We start from the raw sequence: 13,698 nt of genomic DNA, 5'->3' as shown, positions 1-13,698 counted from the left end.
ATGACCACTCATTGCGTACACAAGCGCGAAATATCGTGGGATTTGGGCGATAGGACACATGGTCAGTGGACTGCAAACCGGCGTTGTACCGGAGAAAAAGGATAAGGGAAGCAGGCGAATGAGAAACGAAATTCGCACGGCGGCAGACAACGGCGACAACACTTCGAGGAGAATTCCAACAAAGCAAGGAAACTTGACGTCGAATACTCCATATACAACGGCGTCAAACCCGGCCAGACCGCGGCCAACAGCTGGTGGGAAAAGGGCGCGGCGACAGTGGCCTGGCGAATTGGCGAAATCCGGATCCCAGGGCCGTTTTCCGGGCCAAATATCCCATTCTCACGGCCCGCATCCTCTATCAAGTCGCTTTTCCTCGGGGCTATTACATTACGGCCCGGGCTCGATGCTGTGGCGCTGGCTTGTTTGCTTCCAGGACAAACAATGCATGCGCAATGGGAGTCAACTTCTAAGACGAGGGCGAAGAGGACTGACAAAGTTTGGCAGATGACGGTAGCAGATCGGAGACAAAGTTCCACTGGCAGTTAACTGGCCGCGCCTCTGCAGAAGCTAGAGCTTCACTAGATTCCGCGGGTCGGGTCAGCGATAAGCTTGCGAAATGGCCGTTTTCGGTCGCTTCGTGTCGCATTCTGGAGCATTTGTGGGACTGCTTTTGTGTGCTTTCTGCGCTCAGGATCCGATGAATTCAGCCGGTATCCTGCGCTAATTGCCAGGTGGACCTTAGATTCGGACCAAGGCTCTTTATATAGATCGGGACGTCGTGCTTCGACGGACGAAGGAGAAAAGAATCGAGACGAAGAAAAGCGCTGCTCGAAATACAGAAAAGGAGACGAGACGCCACGACCGGACGGCCAGACGACTAGACGAACAGACGACAATAAAACAAATAATAACTTTGAAGCATCTGGTACCGGCGACCAACACATGTCATTGCAGCTGCAGCTCAGACACACCAGCACAACTGTACCCCCCGCACAATATGGCCAGCAGCATCCCAGTCTGGGAGGTCAAGGAGCCGTATCTTGACCTCCACTGCCAGCTCGGCGAGGGTCCCTTTTACGAAGCGGAGACACACAGCCTACGCTTCGTCGACATCATCCAACACCGTGTTCATACCGTCGACTTAGCGGCGGGGCCGTCGTCGCTGCACACTCTCCAGCTAGACGTACCAGTCTCGGTGACGGCCGACATTGAGGATGTCGACCCGCGCGAAAAGATCCTGGTCGGCCTCAAGTACGGCCTGGCCGTTCTCGACCGCAAGACGAGCAAATACGAGTACCTGCACCATTTCAGCGAAAGCGCCGAGCTCAGCAAGAGCAAGGCACCCGTCGATTTTGAGCGCATCCGTGGCAACGACGGCGCAGCCGACCCGAACGGACGATTCTGGCTCGGTTCCATGACCGACTTTAACCTGGGCGAATTCCAGCCCGAGGGTAGGTTGCCAGTACTGGCGTAATACATGAATAAATGCAGAGCCCACTCTCCAGAGTGCGCCGTACAGAACAGAATTGATACTGACTGAACCGCTCTCAGGCGGCCTGTTTCGCATCGAGGCGGGTGCCAAGTCGGGCACGTTGATCCGCCCCGACTTGACTATCCCCAATGCTGTTGGCTTCTCGCCAGACAACCGCACCCTGTACTTTACCCACACGCCCGACCAGGCCGTCTATGCCTTTGACTACGACCCGGACAGCGGCGACGTCTCTAACGAGCGCGTGGTCTACAAGCACAACGGGACTGGCTCGCCTGACGGGTTCCGCGTCGACGTTGAGGGCAACATCTGGCACGCCTTTTACGGCTCGGGCCAAGTGCTCAAGATCTCGCCCAAGGACGGCAGCGTCATTGGCGAGATCCGCCTGCCCACAAACAACATCACCTGCACACAATTTGTTGGCACCGAGCTGTACATTACGACAGCCGCGGACGAAGACGCCGAGGGCGGCGAGACGAGCAAGAAGTATGGCGGTGGCCTGTTCCGTGTGGATGTGGGCGTCGAGGGCCTGCCGCTCTTCAAGTTCAAGCTCAACGCATGAGAGCGATGTCGAGCCCGTCAACATGCATGGCTTCAACGACAAAGAACTAGTGAACAAAAATCAAATAAAGAGCTATGAAACCTAATACAATACGCCGCTTCCTTGGTCGAAAGTGGAGGACAAACTTGCAATTGGGCATCACTGCATCGACTTGATGTGTTGTACTGTTTTGCGCATGGGCAGATATGGTGGAGAACAGCGTCTTACTCGCTTGTCTGACTAGGCACCAACAATTTTTTTCTTCTTTTTCGGCAGGATGATCACCCACAAGGCATAGCATCAAGGAGAACCTTATTCCTAGCAACGAGGTAAAGAGATTGCCAAAATGAAAGCATCGAAGGAAGTCTGTCATAGGTCGTCAATGATGGATGGATGGTAGGATCATGAAATGAAGAGCGAGCGGATCATCGTCCGTAAAATAAGCAATGCATCCCATTGTGACTTTAAACGCCACCGTAAAAGGAGAAAATGCTGCCATGACGATGCGATTCGCTACCTGGAATAATTGGGCTAGAATGACCGCCTTGGGATCCTGGTTCGGGACTACGACGTGATGCCTCGCTTTAAATATGGGGACATGTACAAAGTTCATGGACGCTGCTGGCCACTCATATTCAAATAGACGGGGCCTTCGCCCCAAACCTCACCTCCAGACCCCCGTTCTCAACTACCAGGAGTTCTCAGCAGGTGACCGTCCCAAAAGCGGCAGTCGGTCAATACGTCGTACGTATACGAAGTACTCCGCATCCACCTCGCAAACTACATCTCGTCGTACGTACCGACCACGTACTCGTTGTAAAATAGAGTGCGGCAAATTTAACCCTATCGCGAGCATAGGATGTAGCTGCTGGCTTCCTGGGCATATTTTCGATGACGGGCAACTTTCACAGTAGTATCGTCATGGTCCCATTGCGTCGCAAATGCAGTATCACAGGACTCAAGTAGATTAGAAGTGTACGACGTCGGACTTCGTGACCGCCTTATTCCGTTCTGATATGAATCACATGATGAAATTTCATGCGAGCCTTGTGTGGGGGAGTATCCTTGTTCGTCAAATTCTCCGAACGTGTTTACTTCGTAGACTGAGGAATGGGAAATACCAAGCAAGCAATTCAGGGAAGAGGAAAAGAAAAAGGGCGTGCCCAATCTGGTTGTCATAAAGGGCTATCAAAATCAAAACACGATACAACCCTGGTGCCGGACCAAACAATCAGGGAAGTGTGTGCAAGGGAAGGGGAAAGCCGAGTGAAAAAAATCAGGAATGATGGTACAATAGTGACAGAGCGAATGCTGAACCAGTACGGCAGTGCAATGGCTGCTGTCAATACTGGGAACGGGAAAATTGTTGGATTATCCCGTACAGACAGATGGACGTTGCTCATAGCCCTCCTGACAAGGTAAGTGGTTAAACCAGGCCCGAAACCGTTGAAAATAGCAAGACGGGTTCCACCTCCAAGGCAACGCGGCGTCGCCCTGTCACTGGGATGGAATAAAAGAACAAGAATGTCAGAAACGCGGGTCCTCGGAGAAGGACCATTGGCCCGCATGTTTACATGTTCGATGCCACCCCAAGGTAATGTTGCTAGGGTGGAGTCTTGGAGTGCCCGGCAGCCTCCTCTTAAAGTTTGGTACGCGAGAGAGCCCGACCCATCACTTCTCCTCTTGCCTTCCTACCGTACCATCCTGTCATTTCATCCTTGGAGACCCGGGGCCTGTTCTTCGCTGGGGGTCATTCTAAAGGGTGTGCAGCCCTCTCGTTCTGGAACCTGTCAAACGGAAATGAAATGATACGTCTTTTTGCTACGTGTATTTGGCCCCTCCCTTTCGTTTTCTTCTCCACAGTAGCCGCATTCCGAGGCTGAGCAAAGAATGGGCGAGTGAGGGAAATGGTGGACTCGAGTAGCATTTGAAGTTTTGGCGGCCGGCATCGCATCTACCAAAAGAGAGAGAGAAGAGAGAGAGAGAAAGCGAAAAAGGAGTGTATCCAGTGTCGCCTCGGCCAAACATGGCCACGACGACGTATCAGAGTGTTGTCAATACGTTGGGGATTCGATGCCTGTGTGTCAGCTGTCGAAACTAACAAATCTGGTGAGATATGAGGGCCACAAAAAGAAAATGAAAATCAGGGGTGGTAGAGACGGGATCGAATAAGAAATATGCCGGGCTATTATTACACCTTCACCTTGCCATGAAGAGAACAAGGTTTTTGTTGATGGAAGTGATTGTGGAGCAACGGGGGGATCCGTAGTAACACCATGAGTGAGAACAGTACGACCACGCAAGTTTGCAAAGAAGGCAGAGTTCAAAAACAGGAATAAGGTATCGTTGGTGAATCTAGTTGGTAGTATCAAAGTGTGAGGTTTCATGGCTGTGCCGTTCCGTGTCCCAAAATGACAAATGAAATAAATCCAATATCAAACAAAACAAAACAAAGAATGTAAGTCCAAACTCGGGACAATCGCTGATGCTCTTTTTGTGGCACAAGCAGAAAGCAGGCTACAGTCGAATCCGACCTTCGTTGTTGCCTCCAAACCACCTTCGGATGCCGTTGTCGTTTGCGGGCGCTGGTGCATTGCTGTTGCTACTGCTGCCGGCAGCGTCATCGTTGTCGCCGGACATCCACTTGGGCTTCTTGAAACCCTGTCCAATCTCCTGGAACCATTTGGGCGCCTCGATCGTGCCCATGGTGTTCTTCATGCGGTGGCCGAGCTGCTGGAAGATGTTATCGTCTTCCTCGTCCTCTTCGTCGTAGTACGGCCGCTGCTGTGCCTGGTTCTGTCTCCGACCCGAGGATGAGGATGCACCGCCCGCAGTACCAAGAGTCCTTGTCCGCGCACTCGGTGCCGTCGGTAGGATGCCCGAGCTGGACGGCGATACGGCAAACGGCGTCGTGGGGTTGGCACCTTCAGACGACGACAGGATGTCTTCAGGGTCGTCCTCATAGGCAGGGCCATTGCGGCGTCCACCAGGGACAACCATGACGGGACCATGGCGGCCCCCCGCGGCGGTATCGCCTGCCCCTAAACGACCGGCAGCCTCCTGCCGGCGCTGTCGAATCGACGTGCCGTTGAGCTCGCGCTCGAGCAGGTCCCGGCCCTCACGCCACGAGCCCGTGCCGTAGTTGCGCAGGCGGCCATCCTCGTCGTAATCCTCGTCCTCGTCGTCGTCCGCGCCAAACTCGGTGCCGTAGCCGAAGAAGCGCCGCACGCGGCCGTACAGGCCAAACAGCGTTGCCAGGACGGGGAACAGAATGAACGTGGGCAGCAGGTAGTCGAACCAGGTGCCCAGCCGCGTGAAAGTAATCAGGCGGCCTAAGAAGTTGAAGAAGACCGTTTTCTTGTAGATGCTCGAAGACAGGAACGTCATAAAGTTGTACGACAGCGGAATGCTGAGGCGTGCCACCTGCGACGCGTACCAGAACGCCGACTCGTGGGCGGTGTTGCGCTTGACGAGCGCGCGCCCGCGCCACACTTTGACCTCGGTGATGGATATCAGGGCCGCGGCGCACATGTATAAGATCCATCCCGTGGCAATGAGCTGGCCTGCGAAGCCCACCTGGCCCTTGTCGCCGGTCCAGTGATGGACGACGGTGAGGCGAATGACGGATGCTTCGGGCAGCGCCGCCTTGACCAACTCTGACCAGACAATGCAGGCGGAGGCGAGGGCAAGAATAACGCCAAACAACATGCGGGCAAGGGGCACCACGTGGTAGTAGACGAGGTAGCGCTGGTAAGGCGAAAGGATGGACACGCGGTCCCAAAGAGTGTCGGTGGCTTTGGGCTTGGGGAGCTCGAGCCGCTTGTGAGTCGCCGAGTTGAGGACGGCCTGCGTCTCAGAGTACCGCTGCAGCAAGTAGCTCCACTCGCTCGCATAGCGAGAGCGGGCGTGGCGTGCACGGACGAGACGCCGCGTCAAGTCCGCCATGTACTTCTTGGTGATGACCGTCGGCACGATCCGGTCGTCGGCGGAGGCTGCGGATGTGCGCGAGCCGATGCCCGTACCGCCTGTTCGTGTGTTGCTATCGGCGAGGCTGATGCCCTCGTTGATCTCCTCGATCCACTCGCGGTAGTCGAGCGCAGACCCAGTCTTGCGCTGACCGAGTTCGACGACTTGCAGTTCGATTTCCTCCAGATCCATCTCCGACTCCTCCAGCTTCTCGTTCAGCTTCGGTGCTTGGCTCTGCAGACGGCGGAGGCGGCGGCTCGGGGTGGCGGTGCGGATCAGGCGCCGGGGGATTGCGACGAGGCCGTGGCCCATAAGGTAGATGGCGAGGACCAAACCCCAGACGTAGGCCAGGGCCATGACGAGGCCCTTGAGGGAGTCGACGGAGAAGCCGTACATGACGATGACGTACGCCAGCCCAATAATACCGCTGCCAAACACCATGGCATGGTACTGGGCGTTGGAGCGGAGAGAGTAGAGGATGCGGTCTTTGGGGGCGCGATAACCAGCATCCGAGTATTCGGCGAGGATGGGAAGGATGAACCTGCGAGGAAGAAGCGCAAGACGTTAGTAGACATGAAGGTAGAGGAGACGAAAACAGATAAAAAGAACAAACAAAGCGAAGCCGGGCACTCCGGGACGAAGGCAAAGTAACGAACCATGTCAAGACAAAGGTCAACCAGTAGGTGATGCGCCAGGACACACGCAAGATGGTCTGTGGCAGCCAGATGCCACGGGTGGCCTCATCGTCGGTCTGTGCACTGGAAGCAAGGTCGATGGGGACGAGTAGGACGATGTTGGCGGGCAGAAAGAGAGCAAAGAAAACCGGCACGATGAGGTAGGCAGGCGTCGAGCGCAAGGGCAGATAGAAGCGCAGGATCTGGAGGGTGATGAGCGCAAAGATGAGCATGGCAATGCTGACAAAAATCTCGGACTTTATGGGGTTCGAAGCCTCGAGGCCCTTGAGCGGCGATGCCAAGAAGCCAGCTGCTCCATCGCCGTCGAGGCCGAGATCGATATTGACGGCCGCAGCCGCGCGGGCAATCAATGACATGGCGGCCGACAGGGGGGCGACGGCAGGCCGGCGCCCATCGAACACAGGTGGGAGTGCGTGCAGTGGTGAAGAGTCGTGTAGGATGTCGTGAATGAGATCAAGTGCGGAGTGAGAGGAGGGCGTGGTGGATGTGGTGATCGTCGTGGAAAGTTGTGTCGAGAGATTGGAGAGTTGAGATCACAGGTGGAACGGACAGAGGTAGGGAAGGCTACCAGATAGTGTGGCAAGGGCGGCGCTAAGGAGTGTTACGACATTGGGTCCGCGCGGCGCCCTGCGTGACCGAGACATGCGCCCGGAAAGGCAGGCAAGGTGGGTCTTGCATTACATAATATCGACGGCCTTGCAGAAGATGGCGGGCGTGCGGGTCATTCAGCACAACGGATTCCAAACGTAAGATACAGAGTCCAGCAGATTCCACCTAAGAAAACACGCCACCCACAGGTTGAAGTACAGCTGCTCAGGCTGCCTCGCCGCCTAAGGCTTAGCAGGGTTCCCTGAATGGAAAGACCATGTAGACAGCCTGACCGGTGTACACAGTAGGAAGGAGCGACACACTCTGAAACACTGTGTCCGTACAGCCTTCCGTTCCGGTCGCATTTCTTGGGCCTTTTTATTAGACGATGGACCAGAGTTGCGGCTCCGTTCGAGGCGGTATTATATGGTCTGTAGACCGTTAGATACGGACAAGATTACCAGCAAAACTTGAGGACAGGCTCGTAGTTAATTGTACGCGATTACGTCCAGCCCCGAAATACACCTCTAGGGACAGCAACTGGAGGAGCTCAAAATGTGGCAGTTGCAGCCGGCCTTGGTGTAGCAAGTGCGACCCAGGTATGACGGGCGGAGCTTGGCAGGTGCGACTGACCACTGAAATCGTAGCCTCGGAGTTCTGGGATAACTCTACCTGCTAAAGCCGCTAACAGGCACGGCTCCGAGCTCTCACCCACCTCGACTACATGTCAACAAGGAAGCAGGACACGGACGGAGGAGGGCACACCACGTTATATCGCTCCGTATCAAATGGTAAATGCCGAACTGGTTTGAACTTGAATTGAGTCGCTGTCAGGTTGTACGAGGAGGACTCGTCAGCGGCTGGCAAGCCGCCATCAACGGGTACAAAATGGCAGCTCTGGCACCTCGTTTTGCCGCGCTGGCATTTCGTCGGCCTCTCAGTGGCAGCGGTTGCAGCGTCAGAGTCTACTCTGCAGGCAGCTTCAGATCATCTTTTTCTACAGCACCACGGGCAACGGCGAGAGATTTGGAAGTGAAGCTCACGGCGCCCAATGGCAAGACTTGGACGCAGCCTCTCGGGCTGTTTATCAACAACGAGTTTGTCAAGAGCAGCAACGGCGAGACGATTGCCTCGATCAACCCGAGGTGAATACTTTCCCATACCGAGATACCCGAGTCGCATCATGTTAACATGTCCAGCACTGAACAGGAGATCTGCTCTGTGTATGCGGCCTCCACCCAGGACGTCGACACAGCCGTCAAGGCCGCCCGCGCCGCCTTTCGGAACCCGTCGTGGAAGCGCCTGTCAGGTACCGAGCGCGCGGCTATGATGTACCGTCTGGCCGACCTTGTGGGCCAAAATGCGGAGCTGCTGGCAACTATCGAGGCGCTCGACAACGGCAAGCCGTATACGGTAGCCTTGAACGAGAACGTGCCCGAGCTGGAGAATGTGCTGCGGTACTACGCGGGCTATGCCGATAAGAACTTTGGGCAGGTTGTTGATGTTGGGCCCAGCAAGATGGCCTACACAGTCAAGGAGCCCCTGGGTGTTTGCGGGCAGATTATCCCTTGGAACTTCCCGCTCGACATGGCAGCCTGGAAGCTTGGTCCGGCACTGTGCTGCGGCAACACTGTGGTACTGAAGCTGGCCGAGCAGACCCCGCTCTCCATGCTCTACGTGGCGCAGCTGGTTCGAGAAGCTGGTTTCCCGCCCGGCGTGGTCAATGTTATCAACGGTCACGGCCGCGAGGCGGGCGCGGCGCTCGCCTCGCACGAGGGTGTCGACAAGATTGCGTTTACGGGCAGCACGGCCACGGGCCGCGAGGTGATGAAGCTGGCCGCCGGCACGCTCAAGAACATCACGCTCGAAACGGGTGGCAAGTCGCCGCTGCTCGTGTTCGAGGATGCGGATCTCGAGCTGGCGGCAAAGTGGGCACACATTGGCATCATGGGCAACCAGGGCCAAGTGTGCACGTCGACGTCGCGTATTTTGGTGCATGAGGCCGTGTACGACCAATTTGTCACGCTCTTTAACCGCGCCGTTGAGCACGTGTCTGTCGTGGGCGACCCCTTTGATCCCAACACGTTCCAAGGCCCGCAGGTAACGCGCGCACAATACGAGCGAGTGCTCAGCTATATTCAGGCGGGCCGTGACGAGGGCGCCACGGTGGCAATGGGCGGCGTGCCCGTGGCCGGGCCGCTGTCGGAAGCAACAGAGAACGGCGCGCCAAGCAAGGGCTTTTTCGTGGCGCCAACGGTGTTTACAAATGTGAAGCCGACCATGAAGATTTACCGCGAGGAAATCTTTGGTCCGTGCGTGGCGATCGCCGCCTTCAAGACAGAGGGCGAGGCGGTCGACATGGCCAACGATACGACATACGGGCTCGGTGCAGCGCTCTTTACGCGCAATTTGGTACGGGCACACCGTGTGGCGCGGGAGATTGAGGCCGGCATGGTGTGGATCAACAGCTCCAACGATTCCGACTTTCGCGTACCGTTTGGCGGAGTCAAGCAGTCGGGCATCGGCCGCGAACTCGGCGAGGCCGGGCTGGCGGCATACAGCAACATCAAGAGCATCCACCTCAACATGGAGGCTACATAGAGTATACCTTGAGTCACCGCGCATGCGGTGGAATTTAGTAGAATGTGCACTGGGATATATATTATATATGGAGCAAATGTCAATCGTTTGCAAACAACCTATAATTTACAGTTTGTTTGTGTTTTGTCCGTTTCCTTTTATGTGTTTTTCTATCCATAAATATTTCCAATGCCATATTCCAAGTCCAAATGCTACCGTATGTTATCATAAAATCAAAACCCGATATCCAAAGCCATGATGTGTACAAAGTACAGCAGGAAATATAGTGCCTAGATGGAGCTTTACTGTAGCACATTACAAGTCGAAGACGCCCCCTTCAAGTAAAATATTGAGCACGGCCTGCCGGTCATTCCACTCGCCTAGCTGCTCAATCTTGCCGAGGTCGAGCAGACGGCACAGTGCCCAGTCGCTCTCGGGCAAACGATCGACACCGTCCATGACCGACAGGTTGAGTGTACTTAGGGCATCGACATCGGTCATAGCCACGGCGGATGACGATATGCCTTCGACAACAGGGCTCGTTCTCACCAGGTCCGCCAGGCGGTCCCGGAAGACGCGCCGGTCGTACTGCTCGACCGGGTTCCTGCGCTCCTCGTTGTTGTTGGCCAGACGTGACACGGTGTCACCGACAAGGCAGATCCACAAGAGCAGGGCGCGTGCGGACTGGTTCGTCAGCAAAGACACGTCAAACACGTCACCCTCGCCCAGGTGCCAGCGCAGCAGGTGCAGCAGGATAGCGTAGCCGCCGAGGTTGCGGGGGAAATCAGGGAAGAATTCTTTCAAATACAGGATGCCGCCAATGCGCATAGCGGGCTCGAGGCAGGTGGAGGTGGGCGACGACGGCGTGGCGGCAGGGGCGGGGATAATGTACAGAGCGGCTAGTGGAACGCGGTGGTTGCGAACGTAGCTCTCCGTCTGAAGGCGGCTGGTGTCGACGGGTAGCAGTGTATTCGGCCGGGGCGCTTGTGATGGAGCCGAAGTCGTGGACATAGACGGTGATGGGAACGAAGACAAAGTTGGGGATGCCGCTGTCAGCGTCGGTTGGGCCTGTAGGGCCGCCGTCTCGGCGTCGTGTGCAGCGGCCGCATCCTGCGGTGTGACATCCTGCCGCAGTGGTCCCGGCTGAGATACGAGGTGGTGCTGCAGCCAGTACAGCTCTTCCGAGAAACAGTAAGGGTCGAGGGGTAGGGGTGCCGTGCTTCTGGCCAGATCACGCACCAGCTGGACGGCCTGGACAAAGACACACAGCGCGGCCAGGGTCTGACTGACGACAGGAGCGACGCCACAGGGGGAGGCAGGGTTCGCAAAGAGTGCAGAGGCGGAGGCGCGAATGTCCTGGCGCGTGACGTCGAGCAGGACGGTGTCGGAAATGTTGGGGAACCTGCGAGTGTCGAAAGGCAGGTACGGGCGGATGGCGAGGGCCATGGCGCCCTTGAGGTCGGTCTTGCGCATCTTGAAGAGCAGGGCTGGCCGGACCTCATTGATAAACCGCCGGCCACCGTTCAGCTCCACCATCTTGCTGAGAGCCTGCATGTGCAGGTGCCAGTGGTCGTAGCGTCCAGTGGAGCCACCCATGAGAGCAAGAGTCGTAATGCACTCGAGTGTCATCTCCGGGATGACGTGGCGGCGGCGGCGATGGTGGCTGCTGGCCGAGGAGGGTGATGCCGGGGGCGACGGCGACGGAGACGGTGACGAGCGAAATGGTGCGGCCAGCTGCATCCTGTCGGCGTTGTTGTTGTCATCGTCGCTGTCGCCACCGGTGCTATGTGCCGTCTCGGCGTGCTTGTCATGCTCCTTTTGATGGAGGGCGAGCTGCTGGTTGACGATGCGGCAGACATTCGACACTTCCAGGGCCAGCTCGTCGGACGTGTTGGCGCCTCCGAGAACGGCGCGCAACATGGCGCCGCACAGCAGCACACAGCGCACGGCAGCGCGGTCCTGTACGACCATCCAGTAGAACTCGCTCGAACGCGTGGGGTTGTACTGAAGGAGGTCCTCAAAGGGATAGAGCTTGCGCGGGATGAGCTGGAAGAACTGGTGGAAGAGGCGTTGCTCGAACTTGTTGAGCTGCGGGACGTGGCACATGGTCCAGGTGGGCAGGCTGCGGGCGACCTGCTGGTAGCTGTTGGCGAGGGCGGTGATGCGGGCCTTGCGAGCCTTGCTCTCCGCATATGACGTGTTGCTGCCTTTTCGACGCTTTGCTGCCGCGCCGGCGGCACGGTTCTGCTGGTAGCTGGTGCGCAGGGCAGCGGCGCTGGGCGAGATGTATTCGGCCTCCCAGTCGTCTGGCGCAAACAGGCCCATTCCGTCGAACATGGAGGTAGAATTCGAGAGAGGCGAGAGAGATTCAAGCCCAGAGTTTCCGCTGATGGTACTTTCAGCGACGGAGCCGGGCGACGTGAGGAAGGGTGACGCAAAGGGTGAGGGAAACGAAGTGGCCGACTCGCCGGGTGTCGACGTCGACATGAACAAGGATGCGGTGTCGGAGAGCGCGGGCGAGGGATGACGATCGGAGGAGGCGGGTGCGGTGTCGGTGTTTACGGCCGGGTGTGGGCGCTGCTTGGTTCCACTGGAGGCGGCGGTGGCGGCGTTGCTTTCACGCTTCGCCTTCTGGGCTGCCGGCTTCGTGACCAGCTTCCACCGGTGCACCAGTGGCTTTGACGGATTGGCCGGGTCTGCGCCTCCATTGAGCGCGCCCTTCTGAGGTGCCTTTGCTGTGGAAGTAGTCGTGGTGGCGCTGGCCGCCGCGGAAGACGAGGCGTCTTTGTCCCGCGTAATTGCACTGTTTTTGTCGGTGCCGCTCGGGGTGGCGGCCGGCGGCGAGAATGTTGAGAAGGTCGAGAATCCCGAGGACGCGGGGGGCGCGGGGTTCGCGGCAGGAGTCGAGAAGGCAGAGAAAGCGGAGGTTGAGCCTGCGGCCTTGTGCTTTGAGCTCTTCTTCTTGCCGCTCGTGCCAACGCTCGAGCCTGAGGGTTGGGCCGGGCCAGATGTGTTGACAAACGAAATGCCGTGGTACTTGTGCTTGGTGACCTGCAGGCCGCGGCGGGTCGACACGAGGGCGCCGTCCTTTTGGACAGTCGCGTTGAAGTGGTCCATCTTGAGGGAAAAGGGGGGATCTCGTTATGGTATAAAGGCGATGATGTGCTGGTGCGGCACAGGCTTGCCGTGGTTTGCGTTGCAACCCTATGGAGAGGGATGTAATCACAGACGGGATTCAATGCCGGTGGGTGTTGAAGACGTCCAGTCAAAACGATAATGTACTAGAGTGTTGATGAACTCGATGCAAAATTGACTCGAACGCCGAGATCGAGAAACCGGATATGCTCGAGATCGCTTGTCCCCAGAGAGGGTGTCTTCCAACCAACACGAAGAGACCACAGAACAGATCATGCAGCCTTTTGTCAGACTTCTCTGCGCTCGTTGAAACAATAGCTCTTGTTAAGAGTGTCGTTGTCGTCGTTGTCGTCGCCAATCCTGACCACCACAGACGTGCGGGGGGCGGATATCGGGGCTCAGAAGTGGTGTGCTGTTGCCGGAGGTGCCTGCCAAGGTACAATCCTAAATGGGTGCCTGCATTTTGTCTGGCTGAAGATGCATTGTGTCTGGTTGAAGATTGAGTACTATCGTCGTTGTTTGCGGTTTATGTCAATTGTGTCAATCGAGGATCAAGACAACGCCACCGCACATCGCTCCTTCCCCGCAGCCTATGACAAACCGCTACTCAAAATCTCGACTCTGCGCACCGCGCTATCGGGCTAGTCCCAATCAGGAAATACTCCCACATCGGGGATAGCCGACATCCGAGTCCACCTGCAGTG

At 56.9% G+C, this 13,698-nt stretch overlaps 6 protein-coding genes across 6 annotated transcripts; 4 read left to right on the top strand and 2 right to left on the bottom strand.

Annotated features, from left to right (window-relative positions):
* Positions 1 to 546, top strand: SPSK_08036 (uncharacterized protein; the record flags this gene model as incomplete). The annotated part of the gene is made up of 2 exons (XM_016734687.1): positions 1 to 61; positions 107 to 546. 2 exons carry the CDS (start codon positions 1 to 3, stop codon positions 544 to 546), a joined length of 501 nt encoding a protein of 166 aa, XP_016591404.1.
* A 451-nt stretch (positions 547 to 997) lies between these two features.
* SPSK_07730 (uncharacterized protein) lies at positions 998 to 2,051 on the top strand (the record flags this gene model as incomplete). Its single annotated transcript, XM_016734387.1, has 2 exons — positions 998 to 1,451; positions 1,552 to 2,051. 2 exons carry the CDS (start codon positions 998 to 1,000, stop codon positions 2,049 to 2,051), a joined length of 954 nt encoding a protein of 317 aa, XP_016591403.1.
* A 2,496-nt stretch (positions 2,052 to 4,547) lies between these two features.
* SPSK_07068 (uncharacterized protein) lies at positions 4,548 to 7,047 on the bottom strand (the record flags this gene model as incomplete). Its single annotated transcript, XM_016733737.1, has 2 exons — positions 4,548 to 6,537; positions 6,653 to 7,047. The coding sequence occupies 2 exons, from the start codon at positions 7,045 to 7,047 to the stop codon at positions 4,548 to 4,550; spliced, it is 2,385 nt and encodes a 794-aa protein (XP_016591402.1).
* Positions 7,048 to 8,167: 1,120 nt separating this feature from the next.
* SPSK_08196 (uncharacterized protein) lies at positions 8,168 to 8,428 on the top strand (the record flags this gene model as incomplete). Its single annotated transcript, XM_016734834.1, has 1 exon — positions 8,168 to 8,428. One exon carries the CDS (start codon positions 8,168 to 8,170, stop codon positions 8,426 to 8,428), a length of 261 nt encoding a protein of 86 aa, XP_016591401.1.
* A 42-nt stretch (positions 8,429 to 8,470) lies between these two features.
* SPSK_07521 (aldehyde dehydrogenase (NAD(P)+)) lies at positions 8,471 to 9,880 on the top strand (the record flags this gene model as incomplete). Its single annotated transcript, XM_016734182.1, has 1 exon — positions 8,471 to 9,880. The coding sequence occupies one exon, from the start codon at positions 8,471 to 8,473 to the stop codon at positions 9,878 to 9,880; it is 1,410 nt and encodes a 469-aa protein (XP_016591400.1).
* Positions 9,881 to 10,174: 294 nt separating this feature from the next.
* Positions 10,175 to 12,976, bottom strand: SPSK_07013 (uncharacterized protein; the record flags this gene model as incomplete). The annotated part of the gene is made up of 1 exon (XM_016733683.1): positions 10,175 to 12,976. One exon carries the CDS (start codon positions 12,974 to 12,976, stop codon positions 10,175 to 10,177), a length of 2,802 nt encoding a protein of 933 aa, XP_016591399.1.
* Positions 12,977 to 13,698: the final 722 nt, after the last annotated feature.

The sequence above is a fragment of the Sporothrix schenckii genome (genome assembly GCF_000961545.1).
Source record: "Sporothrix schenckii 1099-18 chromosome Unknown Cont41, whole genome shotgun sequence".
Taxonomy (NCBI): Eukaryota; Fungi; Ascomycota; class Sordariomycetes; order Ophiostomatales; family Ophiostomataceae; genus Sporothrix; species Sporothrix schenckii.
This window is presented reverse-complemented; position numbering and strand designations above follow the sequence as displayed.